The sequence below is a fragment of the Eubalaena glacialis genome, chromosome 5, assembly GCF_028564815.1.
Source record: "Eubalaena glacialis isolate mEubGla1 chromosome 5, mEubGla1.1.hap2.+ XY, whole genome shotgun sequence".
Lineage (NCBI taxonomy): Eukaryota > Metazoa > Chordata > Mammalia > Artiodactyla > Balaenidae > Eubalaena > Eubalaena glacialis.
The window spans coordinates 121,111,916-121,134,859 of NC_083720.1; the positions used below are offsets into that span (position 1 = coordinate 121,111,916).

General features: G+C 41.9%; 1 protein-coding gene across 1 annotated transcript in view; it reads left to right on the forward strand.

Moving 5' to 3' along the window:
• The window catches only part of ZNF827 (zinc finger protein 827), a 175,825-nt gene that overhangs the window by 147,200 nt on the left and 5,681 nt on the right, over window positions 1–22,944 (forward strand). The window contains exons 9-12 of the mRNA XM_061191626.1: window positions 9,132–9,269; window positions 12,318–12,489; window positions 13,382–13,548; window positions 22,610–22,801. Coding sequence (XP_061047609.1) covers window positions 9,132–9,269; window positions 12,318–12,489; window positions 13,382–13,548; window positions 22,610–22,801 — 669 coding nt within the window. The remainder of the gene's footprint in view (window positions 1–9,131; window positions 9,270–12,317; window positions 12,490–13,381; window positions 13,549–22,609; window positions 22,802–22,944) is intronic.

Below are 22,944 nucleotides of genomic sequence, written 5' to 3' on the forward strand. Positions count from 1 at the left end.
GACATAAATCACAGCAACATCTTTTTTGACCCACCTCCTAGAATAATGAAAATTAAAACAAAAATAAACAAATGGGACCTAGTTAAACTTAAATACTTAATATACTTTTAAGAAACTCTGATATTGTTTTGCATAATGGAGATATGCTGCCCAAATGGGGTGAATCTCATTGGCCAGAACTATGTCTCAGGGCAAGGCCCTAACAGCAGTGGAAGTTGGGAAGGGAAGTGCATGATTTTTAACAAGGCACATTGCTACCCTAAAGAAAAAAGTTGTCACTCTGTTGGATATTGAGTAAGTAATCAGCAGTGTCTGCCACAAAGACATGAGAATGACACAGCCCCCAGGCCTAATGGTTTTCTAACAAAGATTTATAAATGTTCTCAACATTGGGACATTCTGAGGGCATTTGCTAAGACTTTAAATCTTACCATCATCATTAAGAAGAGAAGTGGTTACTGGTCTATGTAACTGGCAAGATAATAACCAAAGCCCCGTAGATGTCACTCCTGAATCAACATTGTCAGTTTGCTTCCCTGTTGCAATGTAAAATTTGGTTGCCATTTAGTTCACCAGTCATGATCTTGGTGATGTGACTGTCTCATTTATTCAGTAAGCATTTATTGAAGGTCCACTGATCTTGGAAATACAAGTAGAGGGAAAATATAGAAGCAACATCCAAATTCCCAATGGATTTCTTGTTAAGTTGAAGTTATACAGAGATGACAGACATCTATTGGCTAAATTCTGCCAGTGACTCTCTCTGTTTGGATGCTTAGAGAAGTTCCCTAAGATGCTCATGTGATCAGCCTCACTGGAATTAGGGGTACCAAGTCCTAGCCATTTTCCATTACCAGAGGAATCCAGGTTCTGTTTTCTTCTATTGATTTTAAATGAAAAAAAGCAGGTGTAGAAAACACTTATGGTTCTTTACCAAATTAAAAGTCCGTTAGTAAGGATTCGTTGAGGCTAACTGTTGCCCAGAATTATGCAAAAAATGCCATAAGACTTTTCTAAGTTGATCCCAGGATGTTTGCTAATAACCAATTCCACAAACCCATGTTGGTTGTAGACGTTGGCATAAGTCTCATGGTTGAGAGAAGCTTGAGTGAAACTGTGGGGCAGTTACTTCCATTCTCTGGACCTTGGTTTCCTTATATGTATTGAATAAGAAGAGAACATTGAACAAGATAATTGTTAAGGTTCCTCCCTGAAGTGAGATTTGGGGCCGGATGGAGATGTAGTTACTCTGGAGACCTTGATTCTGTTACTCAACCCTGTGTAAGTTTTAAGTTGTGGGGTGCATTGCGGTGAGAGAGGTCCTCGAACTTTATGCCTTGGTTTCATCTTCATGGAAGGGAAGCAGTTAGGGTTAAAGAAAGATGAGTCCTCTCCTGGATCCAATGTTCTGTCAAGTGGAGTTTAATAGAGTTCCCTCCCAAATTCTACCAGATGGATTTATTTCATGAACATTTTTGGAGAAATACTTCTTGGACCTATGCATGGACTTTAATGCTTAAGTTTGTTAAGCATTAAAGTTTGAAATGAGGCCAAAAAAGATCAAGGCTGTGAACTCTTTTATGACTAAAAATCTTCACCCACTATTTTTAATTGAGCACAGATTGACTCTTACTAAATTCTGCTATCTTAGCTGTTCCTTGATCTGACATCTTGACCAGCAGAAAATCCCATATTTTGGGAGAGTGTTTGGAATGGTCTTTAAAGGGGAATTTGGTTGCACTAAGACCTGCACAGAGGTGGTCATAGGGAACCTAATAGTCGTGTTAGGACCTGCCATATTACCCTAAGTTGAAGTGACCCTTAAAAAGAAAAGGAATTTGTAAAGGATATAGAACCGCAAACACTAGAGCAAAGATATTAACCCCCAAAGAGTCCTAAACCACAGCTGACTCCTTAATTCACAAGCAGCCCTCAGAGGGCAGCAGCTTGTCTTAAGCCCCTGAAACCAAAGGACAGAGCCAGCAGGGAAAGGACTAACCAGAAAAATCACATGCCCTGCCTGGAAATAATTGGATAGGTTTTAACCCTATAGAAGAGTACTGACTCTAAATGCCGAGGGTTTCAGAAGTTCATTTGCGATATGCCTCGAAACTCTCCAGGCTTGATGATGAAAGAAAGAAAGACTCAAAATACCATCTGTCATAATGGAAAACCCATGTGGCCCCAGAGCCTCTTCCTCATTGAGCAGCTGATGCAGATTTAGTCAATCTGGACAGTTATTTATGTGTTGAGGTCACATTTTGGCCAATCTTTTGCTTATGGCTTTAACCAAATAAAGCCTTCTCTCTCCACATTTCTCTTGCCAAAGTCAGGTTGAGAGATGATTCTTTGAGAGGATTATTTTGGCAGGAGATACAGGGATCTTCTCACACAGCAAAACACAGCGACAAAGCCAGATGATACACCAGTCAGGGAGCTAAAAGATGTTAAAACTGGAAGAAGCAAATTAAAGTCCTTTCCTTTGCCCCTCTTGTTCCTTGAGAGGTTTTGTTTGTTTGTTTGTTTAACAAAAATGTTCCCCAAATGTCAATGAAAGGCCCAAGGGAACTTTCTATAGTAATAACTAGTTTACCTCAGAGGGGCTTGGCTTTTAGGATTTTCCCATTTGATCTTCCTCTTGTTCCTTCTTTATTCTACTTCATGACATATTACAGTTTCTAATTTCTCTGTGGCTGGAAATACTCTAGGCTGACACCTTCAAGAAGAGAGACGGAAAGAAATCCTAGTGTCTGTGAATTGTTGCTAAATCTACACATGTCCACTTGTAACCAAGAAATTAAACTCAGGGCCAAAACACAAGAGGAGAAAGAAAAGTCCCTTCCTTGTTTGTGGTCACCTTTGGCAGTGATTCCATATGGCTTGGAGGAGCTTCAGTGAGACCCATGGTCTGCTCTCTCCTCTCCCAGCATCACTAGCCAGGTTACCTGGGCAATCAATTCAGTCCTCTGGGTCTCGGTTTCCTTATATGTAGGAAGAGAACTTTGAACAAGACGATCCTTCAGGTTCCTCCCTGAACTAAGGTTTGGGGCAGGAGGGAGGCTTAGTGACTCTGGAAACCTTGATTCTATTATTCAACCCTGTACAGGTTGTGGGGTGCACTGAGGTGGAAGAGGTCCTGGAATTTTATACCTTGGTTTCATCCTTATGGAAATGAAGGAGTTGGATTCAAAAAAAGCTGAGTCCTCTACTGGATCCAATGTTCTGTCACGTAGAGTTTGATGGAGCTCTCTCCACAAATGTACCAGATGTGTTTCTTTCATGGAAGTTTTTGGAGAAATACTTGATGGATGGGCTTCATCTTCCCAGGATCTGTGCATGAAATGAGACCTTTTCCCTTGGATAACTAGGTCACAAGAGGAGGAGTTTGGCATCCTGTCTCTTGGCTATTGGGCCTCACCATTATGAATGAGGGGTCTCAGTTCACCATAAAGGGGAGGAGCTAAGAGCCTTGCATTGGGACCACTAAGATGAGGTGACTCTCCAAATGCCCTGTTCCCATATTCCCAACTGTACTGTAGGGGATAAAAGTGCTTGCTCCTGAACACCTATTTACTTCATTTAAAACAAAAATGTATTTAAGGAAGAGGCAGAGACCCAAATGGCATTCAAAGCAAAGACTGTGAGTGGAAAAGTAGAGAGAAAAACATCTAATGAAATAGTACCAAGTAGCCAGGAATTTATGGGAACAATTTATGGATATCTCAGGAATCAGAGTATAAGAGGATAAAGGGAAATAAAATGCTTTGTAGGAGACAGAATCCTCTGAGACACTGTATAAAAAATATATAATCATTAAATAAGTATTTTGCTATAAAAGAAATGAAGAAAATCATTTGCATTTTTTTAAGATAATGAAACAAATATTAAAGGGTATGGGAATAAAGATGAAGAAGAGCAAATTTTAAAAAATAATACCTATATTCCAAAATTTTTCATGACTTTGGACTGATTGAAAAGCAGTTAGTGTTATGTGAATTTTTCTGTGATGTGTTATGCTTCAATAAAAAGTTTTTAAAAAGCATATTCCTTAATAATTTAAAAGAAACTTTTTAGAAGTTTTTTGAGCAGAACAAAAGAAGACAATTAAGATGGAAATGGGCTCAGATGGCTGTAAACATATTGCTGTTGACAGTGAACATAGATAGTTCTTCACAGGATGCAGGAGTTTTGGAATAAAGCTTGTCAAAGGCCAGACCTAACTTCCAAAGGCCCAAGACCAAGAGTAACCATAGGAGGGGTTTCAATTAAGAACGTCATAAGTTAGAGAAAACCCAACTAACAGTGGCTGAAACAAACAGGGGTTTATTTTCCTCACATAAGAAGTAAGTCCAGAGCAGTAGTTTCTGCCATTTTTTCAGCTACTGGAAGATGCCATCAAGGACCCAGACTTTTCCCATCTTTCCCTTCCTCCATCCTTGGCAGGTTGGTTTTCATCCTCAGGTCTCATATGCACAAAATGGCTTCCATAATCCCAGGCATTTCCTCTGTGATCAAGGCAAGAAAAAGAAAGAAGAGGGCCAACACCAAGCCTACCTTTCTCTTTGTCAGGAAAGCAAAAGCCTTCTCATTGGCCAGAATTTTAGCACATGACCACCCCAGCTGCCTGTACAGTGGGAATAGACAGGGGAGAAGGAAAGTTGAGAATAACTATTGGGTTAACCAAAAAACAGCATCTGCCAGAGAATTTGTCTTGAAGAGAATAGTCCTGTGGCTTGTTATTGGGAAGAAGTAAGGACAGAGGACCTTTGGGGATATGGCTCAGGACTGTAAACATTTCCACTAATAAAATCATTCAATCACAGTTCTTGGATTGAGTTAAGACACCATTCAGAAGGCAAGTAGCCTTATTTTTCACCCTGAATTGGCCATTAGCCTTAACTAATGGTATTTCCAGGGCTCAGTCTTTCCCACTATAAAATAAGAATAATGTTTATTCCCTGCCTCACTTGGATCCTTTCATTCAGTCATTCATTTCTTCAACAACTATCTACTACCCACCTGCTATGTATCAGGCACTATGCCCATGCCGATGATGCACAGATAAATCCTGCAGAACCCCCTCCTTCAGTGACTCACCTTCGAACAGGGAGAGGAGGCCAGCGAACATAGTTACTGAGCACCGCCGCATGTTGGACTTGCTGGGTACTCTGTATTAAAAAGATGCATATAATATAGAAGATATGTAAACAAATAATATAACAGGTAAAGTGGCGCAATAGAGTATTCATAAAAGTGCTTTGGGACAGAGAAGGGGAAATGACTCATTACCTGGGGAACTGGAGAAGGCTTTACCGAGGAGATGCAGTCTGAGATAGCGCTTGAAAATGAGCTGGAGTTTGTGTGCAGAAAGAGGTGCCAAGGTGGGGAGTAGCTGCTGGGGGGGCATAGTTGGTTCAAAAGCACTGATGTCTCCAAAGGCACTAGCTTGTTCCCAAAAAGGCGAGTCGCTCACTCCGTGGAGCCCTTGGATGGTGGGAGGTGAAGTGGGGAGCTGAAGGGGGGAGATGGTTGGAGCCAGAGTATGAAGGACCTCAGGATCCATGTGCAGGAGTTTGGCCTGGGGAAGCCATTGGAACACAGGACGAGACATAACCTGATCTGGGCCTCAGAAAGATCATTCTGGAACCCGTGAGGAGGGGCTGTTGGAATGGAGAGAGGGGCTGTTGGAATGGAGAGAGGGCCTGTTGGAATGGTACCCATGAGGCTCTTTAGGAGGCTTTTGCAACAATCCTGGTGAGTGATGATGACTCAGTTAAGGCAGTGGGATTCCAGAAAGATCTTTGAGGTCTTTGTGGTTTTTGTGTGTGTGTTTTTCTTTTTTTGGTTTCCAAAGTTTATCAAAAGTCAAAGAACAGGAAAACTTTACATTAAAATATGGCAATTTTAGCTTTCACAGTGTCCACACACACACAAATCAAATCGTGATATCTTTTTGTTAAACCTGTAGCATGTGACCGCAGAGGTAACCAGGCCAATTCGTTCGGTTCCTCCGAGAAGGCGATGGAGCACAGTACCTGTGACTGTGAATTGAGCTTTAAGATGCACACCCTGGGGACACTCGCCACTGTCCGTGCAGTGATCTGCTTAATGTAGGGTTAGTCTGTATTGCTAACGCGTAGAGATTAGTACAGGCCTACGCATCCGCTTTTATAAACATTTATCAATAGGTTCACAATTTAAATAGTTTTCAATGTTTCTGGCAACTTTCGATCCTCAAGAGCTGCAGACAGAGTGCGCTGCTGTCTTCCAGAATGCTTCCTGGAGAGCCGGTGTCCCAGCTGGCAGCTCTCCACGGTGATGGGGCCAGTCCGGCTTCCAGAAGGCAGGCTGTGGTCGTTCTAAAGCCTGGCCTTGCTGGGTGTCCATCACATTCAGATATCACTCTGGAACCAGATGGACAGCTTTTGGTGGTACATACACAGAGACAGGAAGAATCAAAAAATTCTGTGTTTTTCTCCCATGGCATGTGGCTGACACCATCTCCAGGAAATGTGGGAGGACGTAGCATCTGCTGAGCTCCATTTCAGCTCCGGGAAAAGAAGATCAGGCCTTTTACTTTAGTACTTGTTTAGGCAAAGTAATAATTCCCCTCTCGCCCCTGCACCTCCACCTCCAGCCTCACCCCGCTGTGATTTCAAGGTCGTGTTCTGGGATGAGGCTCCTATGGCCGGGTTGCCTTGCTCCTGCGTGTGAAATGACAACGGGCGGCCGTAGCAAATGCAGACAGCAAGCAGGGCAAGGAGCCAGTCCTTGGACAGGGCTTGGGGTCCAGGCCCCAGGGGTGTGGCTGACCAAGCCTGGCCGCCCCCGTGGTGCCTCTTCTGCCTCCACAGCTGCAGGCGGTCCTTCTGCTTGCCCGCAGCACAGCCTTCATGGTTCTAACCATTTTCTAGGCCAATGGAGGGAATTGGACTTTTCATGATTCTTCAACGTCTTAAGCGTGTGACTAATATTATTAAGAGACGTCTTTCTTTTTAATTGCATCTCCTTGTTCAGTCTGTGACCCAATTAGTTCATTCTTGTTGTGAATGTATTGGAAGACCCTGTACCCTCTCGATCTCTCCTTAGAATTATTACTATCATCCTCCTTTGAAGCACTGTTTTGATTACACACTTCAAAGGAGCTGCTAAAATACCCTCTTGCGCCATGCGGTGGAAATGCCCATGGCTTGGACTCAAGGGCGGTCGTCTGAGAGTGGTTCCTGTCTGCACGTCTCAGAGCGCTGTACCTCCCTTTTCACCTTCCTTCCCCCAAAATTCCACCCCTTCCCCTGAAGAGGTTTGTAGTCACACATTCCTACTCTAATAAGAAGACTAGCTCTTCTCTCTGATGCCCAAAAAGCTACGTTTAACAAACACAGGTAAATCAATAAATGTGCCTTATCAGTGTTAGGATGGCTGGCAGGTGCCTCACAGCAAACATTTTTGCAATTTCACCATCAATTCCCCGCCCCGTTCCAAACATACATTCGTATTTACTTCTTTCCTGAGATCACACTATCTGGCAAGTCTGAATTCAAATGAAAATTGATCCAGTTGACTCACCCAGATCCAGGTGGAAGCCTGTATTTGTAAATGGGAAGCAGTTTTAACCAAATTGTGTGAAATCAAGTTCTTTGTTCTGATGCTGTCTCTGCCCAGTGGTCTGAATGTTTTCATCTGCTTGGTTTTTATGAAAAGTTCTTTCCATGTGGTATCTGGTTCTATAAAGCACTACCGTGCTGTAGGAACATTCACAAGAATTTACTGAGGTAAAGGACAAGATATTGACTCAGTAAATTATTTGTCTTGCTCTTCAGGGTTGAGGCCAAAAGCCCTATTAGTGGCCCAGACAAGTGTCCTCATGGAAGTGTCCCCTTCCCTCTTTTTGGTACTCTGTCATCTCTCTCCTTATCTTACTGTAGAAGGAATGTTTGTAGAATCCATTACAGTTCAGTGAGAAGAAATACGGATGAGAAAATTAAAGGTAACTCAATGAATGATGACAAGAAAATAAAAACTTTTTAAGATGACAGGAGAAGGTATTAACGCCCACTTAGGTCATTCATGGCTGTGAATTAGGTACAGAAGACCTTGTGGTTCTCGTCATTTTCCCTAATATGATGAGACTTTTGGGGAAATTCTGGTTGTGTACTCTTGCATTAGGGAGTTTTATGTGGAGTAGTGTCTGAGTCTGTTCAGGCTGCTGTAACAAAATACCACAGACTGGGTAGCTTGTAAACAACAAAAATGTATTGCCCACAGTTCTAGAGGCTGGAAGCCCTAGATCAGGGTGCCAGCATGGTCGGGTGAGGGCCCTCTTCCAGGACACAAACTGCCTACGTCTTGCTGTGTCCTCACGTGGCAAAGGGGCTAGGGAGCCCCGTGAGGCCTCTTTTTTAAGGGCACTAATTCCACTCATGAGGATCCACCCTCACGACCTAAGCACCTCGCAGAGACCCGACCTCTAAAAACCACAGCCTTGAGCACTAGGGTCTTGATATATGAATTCAGGGGGATACACACATTCAGACCATAGCCAGCAGTATGCAGTTGTCATCCCTGAGTCTGTGTAACATTAAGTTCCTCATTAAGGATTCTGCACAACCCAGAATATAGGGCAAAGCCTGTTTTCATAAAGGGCAGTGAAAGTGTATTTCCTTTCAAGAGATGGAACCATCTATTTTTACATCAGAATCTAAGCTTCGGCCTTCTTGATTTACTGTCTGGTGGCGAGGGTCTGCATTTCTGGAATTTTAACATGCAACTCAACCATTCACTCATTCAGCACCTATTTATGGAGTGCCAACTGTATACCGAGCACAGTGCTAAACCAAGCTGTCAATCTGCTGGAGGGTTAGGTCCACTAACCTTTAGTGAGGAAGGAGAGAAACCATGGGAGACTTGACTAAAATTGGAATCCATGTGCCACCACAGCTTTCAAGAATGGCCTTCTTAGAGACAGGAGCTGAGCGTGAAGACCAGAGGTTACTTGGACTTATCAATACTTGCAGTTTACCAGCCACATTCTTCAGAAGGAAGTCTTTGCTTAAGTCCTGAATGTTGACTAAACTGAAATGTGTTCACGTTGCCTTGTTTATTCCTCATGCTGCTTTGTTCTTTTGGCCCAGAAACAGAAAAGATAGTCCTCGAGGCAGGAAATGGGTTGCCCTCTTGGAAATTCAATGACCAGCTTTTTCCCTGTGACGTGTGTGGGAAAGTATTTGGCCGACAGCAGACATTGTCCCGACATCTGTCTCTGCACACAGGTGAGTCAGGGTCTCCCTGCCGGGCCTTCCCTCTCTGGACCACCAGCTTCTCCATGATCAGGAAGCTGTGTCTCTAAGAGAATTAAACCAGGAAGTGGTAGAAATGTTTTTATCTGGACCTTTTCAAGCCATTTTACCTGGCATGTTCAAATAAGGCTCTGGAAAGGGTTTTTTATTTGTATTGAAAGGATCCATTGAGTTCAAGGAGGATTGATGAGAAAAGATACACATTTTTAGGTGTGTTCAGGTAAAATTTCTCAACTCTAAGGAGTTTATTGCTGTCACCTTGAGGGTGCAGGGCATGGGGCTGCACCCCATCTTATTGGATTCATCTCATTGCGGTAGGTGGAAGCAGAGGGGAAAAGAGCACCTTGGTGGAGAAACAGTCTCTGTCTTTATTTACATATAATAATGGAGAAATATGGTTGATTCTGAGTGTTGGGAAGCGGAAACCCGAATAAATAGTAACTTAATCAATGCAGCAATAATAAGCAAGGGCAATAAGAAGTGAGGTAAAATCAATAGCAAACAAAAAGCAAGATGGAAAATAAAAAATGAACTATTTCAATTTTTATACTGTAGATCAGCCTTGTTAAAAGTTCAAATGTGTCTTATTTACAGGAAACACAAAACAAAATGGTAAAGAAAATAAAAGTTTTGTATCTCACACAAAATTAAAAAAGGCAAGACAGTATTAGTATGGCAAGATTATTTTCTCTTTTTATATATATTTTTAAAATATTTTTAATCTTAACTATTAAACCACTAAAGACAAAATTTAGTCATATACTTAACCACAAAGAAAACTTTCACATGTTAAAAAAAGTAGAGGTTCTATAAGCCACATTCTCTGAGCATACTTAAATGAAATTTAAAATAACCAAGGATCCATAAAATGTCCTACCTAATTGGATCAAAGGAAAGGATCACAAATTCCAGACATCTAGGAGGAATGAAAGGGGAACATTCATCCTTAACCTGGAACGAATAGCTACAGCTCTGGTCCACGGGACATTTATAGACTTAAACATTTTAATTAGAAGGGAAGAAAAACAAAAATAAAGGAACTTAGCACTCATCTTAAAGAATTAGTAGAAGAACAAAATCTAGGAAGAAGACCATAAAATAGATAAATCCCTTTAAGTCTGATTAAGAAAGGAAAAGGAGGCAGAAATATTCAAAATTAGCAATGAAAAAGGAAGCCTAATTGTTTTTTTATACAATGTTTATAATGTTTATACAATGTTTCTCTTTTTATACAATGTTTAAAGATTACTTTCCATTTACAGTTATTACCAAACATTGGCTCTATTCCCCATGTTGTACAGTACATCCCTGAGCCCATCTTACACCCAGCAGCTTGCACCTCCCCCTCCCCTCCCCCTCCCCCTCCCTGTATTGCCCCTCCCCGCCCACACTGGTAACCACTAGTTTGTTCTCTATATCTGTGAGCCTGCTTCTTTTCTGATATATTCACTAGTTTGTTGTATTTTTTAGAGTCCACATATAAGTGATATCATACAGTATTTGTCTTTCTCTGTCTGACTTATTTCACTAAGCATAATGCCCTCCAAGTCCACCCATGTGGCTACAAATGGCAAGATTTCATTCTTTTTTATGGCTGAGTAGTATTCCATTGTATATATGTATCACATCTTCTTTATCCATTAGCCTGTTGATGGACATTTAGGTTGGGAAGCCTTATTCTGAGTACAGATGCTGTTAAAGAATTATTGGAGAATAAGGGCAACTCTATGGCAAAAAAAAAAAAAAAAACAACTGAAAACTTTAGAAGACATAGATAATTTCAGCAAAATTTCCAAAATTGACCCAAGCTGGGTCGGGGGGAGGTGGTGGTACTTAAGTAAATCAGTTACCAAAGGGGAATTTGGAAAGATGATGGAGATACTATTAATAAAAGCATCAGGTCCAGAAACTTTCCCAGCTGGGTTCTTTTTAACTGGTTGAGACTAGGAAATTCTGATATTATTAAACTTTTCCAAATGATAGAAAAAGATAGAAAGCTCAACAATTCACTTTATGAAGAAATCGTAACCTTAATACCAAAACTTAACAACCTCACTTATTAATACAAATGCACAAATTCTAAAGAAAAGACTCTCTTCTATCTGTACTGCAGGGCTCCTCCCCAGCCCCGCAAAGCCCGGGCCACCAGCACCTCAGATGCTGGGGACCACCTATAATAATGATGATGCCTTACATTTTGTTGCAGACAAATTTTTTTCCACGCTCTTTCCCGTGAAGTAGATAAGACAGGTATTTTCTTTAAGGTGAGCCCACTATTACAAATTCAGAACTAAGGACAGAAAAGGAAGTTGTTCTTTCCTTCCTCTGCTACCATCTGTTACCTTGATCTGTACCTAAAAGCAAAGCCTGCTCCTTTAATTTCCTTAATTAATCAAATGAATTCAGAATGCCACTCTGGAAACAGCCCTGAAACATCGTCAGTTTTATGAAAGGGTTTGTATTAAGAAATCGACTAAAGTTTTTTATTTTATTTATGTAGCATGAAAATTTCCAATTAAGTTATTTCATCTGAGTCCCTTTAATTTCATTAGTGTTTATTTCTCGGCTAACTCAGGCCTGGAGCTTAGGAAAAATGATGGGGCTTCTCTTACACACCAGTCCTGGGAAGGCTGTTCCACATCCCCTTCCTCAGCTCAGCACCCACCCTGGACTGACACATGTCGGGGCTTCGACACACACACATACACACACACACACAAAATATTCTTGTAGCCTGCATGGAGCTCACGTTGTCAGGAAGAGGGGCCTGTAGGTATCCAGGAAAAAGCAGATGGTCCAGTTGCCCCGGAACTTTCTTTCACCTTTGAAAGTCTGAAAGCAGAAGCGACCTGCCATGTGAAGACTTTTTAGATATTTAAAGTTCCAAAGTGTTCCCTTTGTCCCCTCTGGAAATGAGATTTGAACCCTCCTTTCCTTGATACCCTTAAGTGGTCTTTTGCAAGGTGTTGGGATTTCATTTCTGAGAGTGGTTTGGGTTTTTTCCTGTCCCTTCTCCCCCAGAGGAAAGAAAATACAAATGCCACTTGTGCCCCTATGCTGCTAAGTGCCGTGCAAACCTGAACCAGCACCTGACCGTCCATTCGGTGAAGCTGGTGAGTACGGACACCGAGGACATCGTCAGCGCCGTCACCTCTGAAGGCAGTGATGGGAAGAAGCACCCTTATTATTACAGGTGAGCCGCCCATGGAACCTGCTGGTCCAGGCTGCCCAGACTTTCTTGAACACTCCCTGCCCATCTGCTAGGGCACACACGACAAAGTGTCTTTTCTCAGTCACAGGGCTGAGCTTCCTTTTAATATTGGCTTTGCTTGGATTGAACCCTGTGTTGCACTGACTCCTTCCTGGCTTGGGTGGCCCTGGGAGAGTTAATTAAAAGGGAGGAGGTCTTAGAGGTGGCTTTGTGGGGCGGAGTCCAGAGAGTGGCAGGGCTCAGGGGTGATTAGCTGTGAGGTCTGGGCAGCTGGGAAGCTCCCACCTTTGTCACTGAGCACCTCGCTGCTTCCTGAGAATTATCCTAAGGAGAAATGAATCTGAGAACCCTGAGGGAATAGCCCGGGAAGTATTGCATACTTTCCCCTGGCTGTGCTATCCTTTAGTACTTGGAATGGTATGTTTCTCTTCCATATTCAACCGTGAATCAATATTTGGTTTGTTTGCTATAAAATCCCGAGTTTTCAGGCTTGCTATCGAATCCGGCCCGAGTTTATCAGCGCACCAGCTCTGCTGATATCTTGGCAAGGCTGCCCCGCATCTCTTTGCCCGAAGGAATCAGTTAGGTTAACCTAATCAGTTAGGTTAGGTACAGCATCTGGAATCTGTTATTTTTAATTAACTTTATGATTATTTAGCATAGTTATAGCATGAATGGGATTGTTACATTATGCTGGCACTGAGTCTGTCTGGCACAGTGACCACTTCAGAGGTGTCCCAGAAAGTGGAAGAATTTTCTAATGCAAAGCCTTTTGGTGGGAGGAAAACACGTGTCAAGGTCCAGATTTCGGAGTGTACCGCGTGCAACCGGGTAGCCTCCATTTAGAAGCTCACCCTTCTCTCGTCCCGTACAGCTGTCACGTGTGCGGATTTGAGACGGAGCTCAACGTCCAGTTTGTCAGCCACATGTCACTCCACGTCGACAAGGAGCAGTGGATGTTTTCCATCTGCTGTACGGCCTGCGACTTCGTCACCATGGAGGAGACGGAGATAAAGGCGCACATCGGCACCAAGCACACAGGTGACCCTCCCCATCTGCCCTTCTCACCCGCCTCTCCTCCATCCCCCGCCGCCCCACCTGGCATGGGCGTCCTCATCGCCGTGCGACACTGACACTTCCTTCCCGAAGGAGGGACTTTCTCAGGGTAGCAGAGCCGCATCCCTCTGTATCCACAAGGCCATTGCCTGGCCTGGCTTATGCCTCGCCAATCTGACAGATTCACCGGCTCAGGTGCGGTGGAGAGGCGAGGGCTGTTTGCTTGTTCCTCATCCTGGTCATCACCATCGTAGGTAACAGTCATGAAGCTTTTATGACGTCCCAAGCTTGCACCTTTGTGCCCCAGATCTCATTTAAGTCTTAGAACAACCCTCTGGGGTCAGTACCATCGTGGGCATACCATATAGGTGAGAAACTGAGGCTTAACAGAGGTCAGGTATTCTCTCCAAGGTCTACAACCAGGAAGTGACTACAGATACTCAGACCAGAACACTTTCATGCTAGAGCCCACTCTCTGTGACCCTGCTGTTCTGACAGCCCCAGGCAACCCTGGGCAGAGGGCTGCCCCTTTCTGTTTTGCGGGGCCAGAGCCCTGTGCACCTAGTTCTGCAGGCTCTGCCCCTCTTCGCTGAAACTGCAGCCCTGACCCCCTCCAGAATGATGCATGGCAGCTCTGTTCAGGGGCAAAGAAAGCCAGCTTCTCCTGAAACAACTCAGTGGCTCTCTAGCCTGCGGCCAAGACTTTGCCAGCACTTTCCTTTCCTATAAAGCTCTGGCCATACTGGTTAACTTCATCCATTTAATGATGTTAACATTTGGACTTCACCACGCAATCGTCCTCTCCCAAGTAATGGTTACAAATGACACCAGCGTGGCGTCATTAAATGACAACGAAGAGGAGCTCCCCCTGCATTTTGCTTACAAGTCATGAGCTCACGTTGCTGACTGCCAGCCCTGGGCGGTGGATCAGCCCCTTGCATCCTCGGCCCTTGAAGGATTCGGGAAGGGGAATTTCCCTGACAGCTGTGCTGACAATGTGCACGGCCGAGAAGTATCTCTCTGTGCTTTACTGGCCGCTTTGGCTCCGTGGTGCCAGCAGCAATAAAAGCTTGCTTTTGTCAGTAAGCGGAGCAGCTATGACTCGGAGGTCTGCAGAGAACCGTTATGCTGAGTGAGGTGGTGGCGTTTTTACAGTCAGTTGTCTGGCCATAACCATATTAGTACTGTGGGCAGCGGGTGAGCTGGGAAACCCGCATTGAGACAAATGAAATTCAGCATTTCTGGAGTGGCCAGTGGAGGGAAAGACCAGCCTCTCTTCCATTTCCACTGGCTTTCAGATTTTTTTTTCTCTTGTCTGTTACACTTCCTTTCTTCTAACCCTCTCCACCCCAAAGTATGCCTAAACCCAGTTGAGAATTTCTCTCCTCCCTCCCCTATCCACAGCTCTCTCCACCCCACCTCAAGGAAACTATAGAAACCATAATGGCTGGAAAGATGTTGGACTTAGAACCACTTAATTGTCATCACTGGAAACTTCACATTCACAAGCAACCGACGCAAAGTCACTGACCTCCTAATTGCCACAGGGAACACGGTGAAGACCTTGTTCCCTCTGAGATGGTGGGACCCCTGTTCTAGCTGGGAAGAACATTCTTGCTTGTTAGCACAGAGAGTCCAGAGTGAAATGCATTAAAGAAGTTTCTTTTGTAACGCAGTAGAAGCCTTTAGTGCTGCTGCTATTAGGGAATAAGGTTCTATCCTATTTTATAAGCCAGGGGTGCTAGCAAGGTTTTTGTAAGGGCCAGATAATAACTGTCTTAGGCTTTCAGGCCATACAGATTCTGTCACTGCTATTCAACTCTGCCATTGGATGGAAAGTAGCCGTAGGCGATATACAAATGAGTGGGCGTGGTAGTCGTAGGTAATATGCAAATGAGTGGGCGTGGCAGTGTTCCACTAAAACTTGCTTTACAAAAACTCAAGGCTAGGTTTGGCCCAGGGTTATAGTTTGCTGACCCCCAGTTATAAGCTTATGGCCCCACAGTTTGTGTTTCTCGTATTTAGCTGCTGCTTTGAGGTGTTTGAATTTAACCCAAAACATGTCAGTCTACATCTGTAATCAGTAAGCTGTGTAATTGCAAAGTTATGATATAAAGCAGTATGTATGCTATATAATATAGATAACAATATATATTCCTGAGAATAAGGAGCTTATGTAAGGCACTGCTGTGTCTCCAGCACCTGGAGCAGTGGCTGCACAGTGTAGGTGGGGAGTAAGCCTTCATCCAGTGAATGAATATAAGTGTGCAAGTACATCTACACACACATGTGCACGCCAGGTAAGAAAACTACTGAAACGTGGCCCTTGCCTGACCTTAGAGTCTACTAACTTATGTATATATAGGCATACCTCGTTTTACTGCACTTTGCCTTAATTAGCTTCGCAGGTTTTTTGGGTTTTTTTTTTAACAAATTGAAGGTTTGTGGTAACTCTGCGTCGAGCAAGTCTAATGGTGCCATTTTTCCAACAGCATTTGCACACTTCATGTCTCTGTGTCCCATTTTGGCAATTCTTGCGATATTGCCAGCTTTTTCATTATTATTATATTTGTTATGGTGGTCTCTGATCAGTGATCTTTGATGTTACTATTGCAAAGAGATCAAGACTTGCTGAAGGCTCAAATGATGGTTAGTATTTTTTAGCAATAAAGTCTTTTTAAATTAAGGTTATGTACATTGTTTTTTTAGACATAGTTCTGTTGCACACTTACTACACTACAGTATACTGTAAACATAATTTTTATATGCACTGGGACACCAAAAATATTATGTGACTTGTATTATTGCAATATTTGCTCTATTGGTGTGGTCTGGAACCGAACCATCAATGTCTCCGAGGTTTGCCTGTACTCTATGTGGAAGAAGTTACTTGGGATGGAGGAGAGCACACGTTGAATTCTAGATCCTGGCTCTAGACCCCATGTTACTGTAAATAGCTCTGGGAATGTAAGAACTTATTTAACTTCTCTGGGCCTCCATCTGTTCCCTGAGTTTTTTTAATGAGCAGGAGATGCCAGACAGGCCTGAGATTCTCTAATTCTGTGAGCCTTGTTCCCTCATTTGACTTACCTGTCATAGGAATGGGCATCTTTTATTTCAGTACCCTAGGAGATCTGAAGTGCTTTCTTGTTACCTAGTAAAGTTGTGATCTACGTATGGGATGAGCTTTAATGAATAGCAGATTTTTACTCAGTCTCTCTTAGAATCCACATCCTTCTTCATACTTCCTTACTGGCTACTCTTACCCAAGGCACCCTTGTGAATGAAGTGCTGAGCGGGTATCTGAGGAACTGTCCTCTGTTTAGTGTTTCTTCAGTGACTCTCCCTTACCCTCTTCCTCCACGGCTCCTTGTCCCTGTAGAGAACATCAGCAAGATAAAATATTCCCTCTGGTGCTTCCTTAATGCAAATTTTGCTGCGGTCTTTAAATGTTGCAATAATGGCATTGAGGAATTTGAATAACTATTTGGAAAATACAACCATCTGTATGTCACGTCACATTGACACCAAAATAAGTGCCACATGACTTACCCAATCCCTGTTAACAAGTCACCCCTAGAAAGACTTGAAGAAAATAGAATATTTTTCAAACTTCCAGAGTGAGAAGGATTTGTAAAAGCTTAAGTGACAGAAGAAATCACGAAGGAGAAGAATCAAGAGATTTGACACAGGAAAATTTCTCCTGTTTGCAAAAGCAAAGCAAAAGAGAAGGAAAAGGAAAACCCACAGTCTGAAAAACTGTGTTTGTAAAAATGACAAAATGCTGATCTATTTACAACATGGAAAATTCATATAAACTGGTAAGAAACACTTTAGGTCTCCAATTAAAGGATTCACAAAGGACATGAACAGTCAATTCACAATAAAAGAAATAAAAGCTAAGGACTTAACATCAGGAAAAATGTTCAACCTCGCTAGCCGTCATACTAAAACTCACAAGTGGCTTATCTTTCACCTATTAAGTTAGGAGCACATCTTGTAATGTTACCCACTGTTGCCAGAAGCTGCCGATCCTCCTGTGGCCATGGCCTTGCAAAGTGGTAGAACTTTTGAAAACTAATTAGTATATACCAAGAGCCTTGAAAATGTAATGCGCTGTGACCCAGTAATCCTGCTTCTGGGAATTTATCTGTAGGGAAAAAAAAAAAAAAAAAAAAAAAACCAGCCAGTGGAATATTAATTTTAACTTAAAATTCAGTTTTAAGGAAATATTTAAGTAGAGTAGGATAAGTTTACCCCATGGATATAATAATATCATTTAAAACTATTAATTCATAATTATTTTCATAAATTTTTTGAGCACCAACTGTGTGCCAGGTATATAAAACAGCATGGGAAAATACAAAGTGTTTGTTATCATTATTATTATATTTTGTAAATATTATATTTTACAATATAATAATATATTCTTCAATAATGCTTACCATGAGCCAAGCATTGTTCTTAGTGCTTTGCATATAAAAACCCATCTGAGCCTCACCACAAACATATGAGGCAGGTGCTGATATTATTCCCATTTTTTAGATGAGGTAATTGAGGCACAAAGTACATACCTTGTCCCAGGTCATACAGCTACTGAGTGGAACAGATGGCATTCAAACTCAGGTATTCTGGATCTTAAGTCCTTATTATTTATTTTTTTATTTATTTTTTTATCGGAGTATAATTGATTTACAATGTTGTGTTAGTTTCAGGTGTACAGCAAAGTGAATCAGTTATACATATACATATATCCACTCTTTTTTTAGATTCTTTTCCCATATAGGTCATTACAGAGTATTGAGTAGAGTTCTCTGTGCTATACAGCAGGTTTTTATTAGTTATGTATTTTATATATAGTAGTGTGTATATGTCAGTCCCAGTCTCCCAATTTATCCCTCCCCCGACTTATCCCCTGGTAACCATAGGTTTGTTTTCTACATCTGTGACTCTACTTCTGTTTTGTAAATAAGTTTATTTGTACCCTTTTCCTTAGATTCCACATATAAGTGATATCATGTGATATTTGTCTTAAATGCTTATTCTTAACCACTATGCAGTTAACAACAACAATTTTAAAATAAAGATGCTTACTTTTTCAAAAATAAAATAAAGAACACCAAAAATGTAATGTTGTTTGTATTGAGGCAGCAAGAGGGTGGATACTTTTTCTGGTCTCAGTCTCTCAATTTGTGTCATTTTAAATTACGAAATATTTAGGTTTTTAACGTTCTCTTCAGTTGGCTGTCCCAGTGTTTGAGGTTGCATTACCTGTGCACAGGTGTCCTTCCCCAAAAATCTTTGCAATGCCTAAGATCAGTGATGGCTTGGATTGCAGTGAGCCTTGGATTGGGTTGACAAGGGCGCCCTGGCTCACTCCCTACAGATACAGCGAGGGGAGATGTGAACTGAGGGGAGAGGAAGCTGTGTAGATGAGGGATTACAGAGAGCGTGGGCTGGGCTGTTTCCCCATGCTGTAGCCCAGAGCATTTGCCATGGTACCTCTATGTTTATACATTTATTAATTTAGGGAGCTCTCCCCAGTGCCGTAAGCCTGAGGGTACTTGAAGCTATTCTTAAAGATGGTAATTAAAATTATCTGTTTTAATTCTAAAAACTAGTTTAAAATAATCACTCGTAATATTCTGTTGATAAGACTAGTCTTAGAGGATGGATTTGGTGAAGCAATGTCAGGGACTCAGGGGCCCCACTGAAAATATTCTATTTGCCTACAAAATGTGACTGAACTGGTTCAATATTTAGATAAGAGACTGGCAATCATGGTGCTGGCTTTCCTTGTACCAAGGGAGGAATGTATTCTAAAGGCATGTTCCATCCCATCTCGTGGGTCAGTAAGTGAGGTCACCTACTGTCTGTCCAGGAACCAAGTTCACTTCTGCTAAGGAACAAGATTTTAAAAATTGTCAACTTGGGACTTCCCTGGCGGTCCAGTGGTTGGGACTCTGAGCTTCAATGCAGGGGGCGTGGGTTCAATCCCTGGTTGGGGAGCTAGGATCCTGCATGCCATGTCGTGGGGCGTGCCCAAAAAGTAAAATTAAAAGGAAAATTAAAATTGTCAACTGAAGTAAGGGTTGGGTGCTCTGGGCATAAGTGCAGCTCTGACAGGAACAGGACTTGAAAACATTGTAAGCCGGTAAATATTTTCCCTTCCTCTTTTTATAGACTTTTTTTTAATTAGACAAGTAATTTATGGTCACTCCAGAAAACGTTGAAAACCCAAATAAAAGAAAACAGGCATAAGGCTGATCATTTCATACGCTAGATGTAGCCACCATTACAGCTTTGTTTACTTCTGGATTTTTTATGCCTATATATAAAATATGATTTATATTTTTAATCTCCTAATAAAGGAACTTTGTTTCTAGAGTTTACAATCACTAGATTACTTAATTGGCTGATTTGAAGGGAATGGAAGCACAGTCTCCCTATATTTTCAACCCTAGCCTAAAACTATGGGGTTGCATTAAATTGGCTTGGGGAGAATTGATGTCTTAACAATATTGAGTCTCTTGAACATTTACAATGGATAGCTCTCCAGTTATTTAGGGTTTATAATGTCCATTTTTATTTATTACAGTTTACCTTCAAGTGACATTATACCTCTTCATATGTAGTATAAGAACCTCACAACAACTTCTTCTCTCCCAGCCTTTATGTTATTGTTGTCATACATTTACCTATTATAAACCTTATAATACTTTGTTATTATTTTTTAAACAAAATTACTTTTATGATATTTTAAAGAGATTTTAAATAGAAAGAAAAATTCGTCTATCTACCCATGCAGTTATCATTTCCAGTGTTCTTCATTCTTTTTGTGTAGATCCATTTTTTTATATTTGGTGTCATTTTCCTTCTGCCTGAAGAATTTTTTTTTAACATTTCTTGTAATTTGGGTCTGCTGGTGATGAATTCTTTTGACTTTTTTTTGCTTTCATTTTTGAAATATATTTTCACTGCGTATAAAGTTTCAGGTTGACAGTTGTTTCTTTCAGTACTTTATAAAGATGTCACTCCACTACTTCTCACTTGCATTGCTCCCAATGAGAAATCTGCTGTCATGCTTATTTTTGTTCCTCTGCATGTAATGTAGCTTTCCTCCTCTGGCTGCTTTTAGGATATTTTTCTTTATCACTCATTTTGAGCATTTTGATTATGATGTCCCTTGGTATAGGTTTCTTTATCTTTGGGGTTCATTGTGTCTCTTGGATCTGTGGGTTTGTGGTTTTCCTCAAATTTGGGGAAATTTTGACCTTTTCACATATTTTTTCTGCCCTCCCTACCCCATTAGGGACTTTAGTTGGACTTATATCAAGCTACCTGCAGGCGTCCCATAGCTCACTGATGCCCTTTTCATTTTTGTGATTCTTTTTCCTCTGTGTTTCATTTCAGATCATTTCTATTGCTACTTCTTCAGGTTCACTAATCTTTTCTTCTGCCATGTCTAAATTGCTGGTAATCCCATCCAGTGCATTTTTCATCTTAGTCATTGTAATTTTCATCTCTAGAAATTTGGATTGGATCTTTTTATATCTTTCATGTCTCTACTTAACTTTCCAAACATGTGGAATACAGTTACAATAACTGCTCTTATGTCTTTGTCTGCAAATTCTAACAGCTTTGTCAGTTCTGGGTCAATTTTGATTGGCTGATTATTCTTTTCGTTTTGGGTTGTGTTTTCTTGTTTCTTGGCATGCTGATAATCTTTGTTTGGATGTCAGACGTTGTGATTGTTACCTTGTTGGGTGCTGTATATTTTATATTCCTATAAATATTCTTGACCTTTGTCTTAGAATTCAGTTAATTACTTGGCAACTTCGATCTTTTTGGGGTCTTGTTTTTATGATTTGTTAGGCAGGTCTGGAGCAGTGCTCCATCGAGGGCTAATCATTACCCACTATTCAAAGATCTTCCTCAGTTTTCTACTCAATGCCTTGGGAATTATGAGTCTTTCTAATTTGGCCAGTGGAAACAGACACTGTTCTCTAAGCCTTTCAGATGGCTTTTTTCCCTCTAACTTTGGGCAGTTTCCTCACACACATGCTCTGACCCCTACTCTGCTGAATGTCCTTGAGGGACCCTCTGCAGGTCTCCGGGTTCCTCTCCTGTGCTGCTCTTTCCTCTCTGGTGTTCTGTCCTGCAAAGTCCAGCCCTGTTAATCTCCTCAGACCCTCAGCTCTATCTCCTCAACTCAGTGAGTCTGCCAGGCCATTCCCCAACCCTGCACTGCAGCCTGGAAAGGAAAGTCTCTCAAGGCAGGAAGCAGGGCAAACCTAGAGCCTGCCTGTTTTCTTTCCTCTCTCTCAGGGGTCACTCCTCTTTATTGCCTCATGTCCAATGTTGTGAAAACTATTGTTTGATAAATTTTGTCTGTTTTTTGTCAGTTGATAAATAGCAATGGTAAATCCCGTCTCTGACACTCCATCTTGAACGGTAGCAGAAGTCTCCAGACACTAGATTTCAATGGCCTCTTGACTTGTTTACTCCTGGTTTTGAGGGAGAGTCCAGTGCCCTGATGAAGAGTATGGACAGTAGAGCCTGATCAAGTGAAATCTCTGCTCCACCACTTCCTAGCCACGTGACCAAGGCCATGTTAACTGCTGTGCCTCCCTTCCCTAGTCTGTAAAATGGGCGTGATAATAGTCATGCCTCGTTGGATTTTTGAGAGGATAAAATGAGATAGCGCATTTAAAGCATGATAACCCATTGAACGCATCTAAAGTTTCTAGAACTTGGTAACACATTCATCTTAGCTATTGTTGTCATTTTATTTTAATTCTTATAAGACGCCAATACACACTTGCCAATTGAATATCTACTCTTGGCCCGAGAACCACAAGTGTCATCACCATAGGTGACTGGGACCTGGGATCCAGCACTGGGAGAGCTGGAAACCTCAGCTTGTGCTCCCTGAATGATGATGTAGACATGAGGCCCCAAATCCCCCACCCATAATTGCTATTATTCTAGGGTTTTCATCTCCTAAATAACAGACCTGGGTTTGTTTGGTTTTTTCATTTTTCAGGGGAAGACAGGAAGACCCCCAGTGAATCAAACAGCCCCTCTTCATCCTCCCTCTCAGCTCTGAGTGATTCAGCCAACAGCAAAGACGATTCAGACAGCTCCCAGAAAAACAAGAGCGGAAACAACCTGCTGGTCATCTCTGTCATGCCTGGGAGCCAGCCCTCACTGAATAGTGAGGAAAAGCCAGAGAAAGGTAAGGGAGGAGGTGGGCTGGTCTATTCAACCCTACCCACTCTGGGGGGGATGACCCAGTCTTGAGAATAAGCCCTTGACAGAAGTGATGTTGGAAAACAGATATTAGGCCTGGGAACAGTATAGTACGTATCATCTAAAACT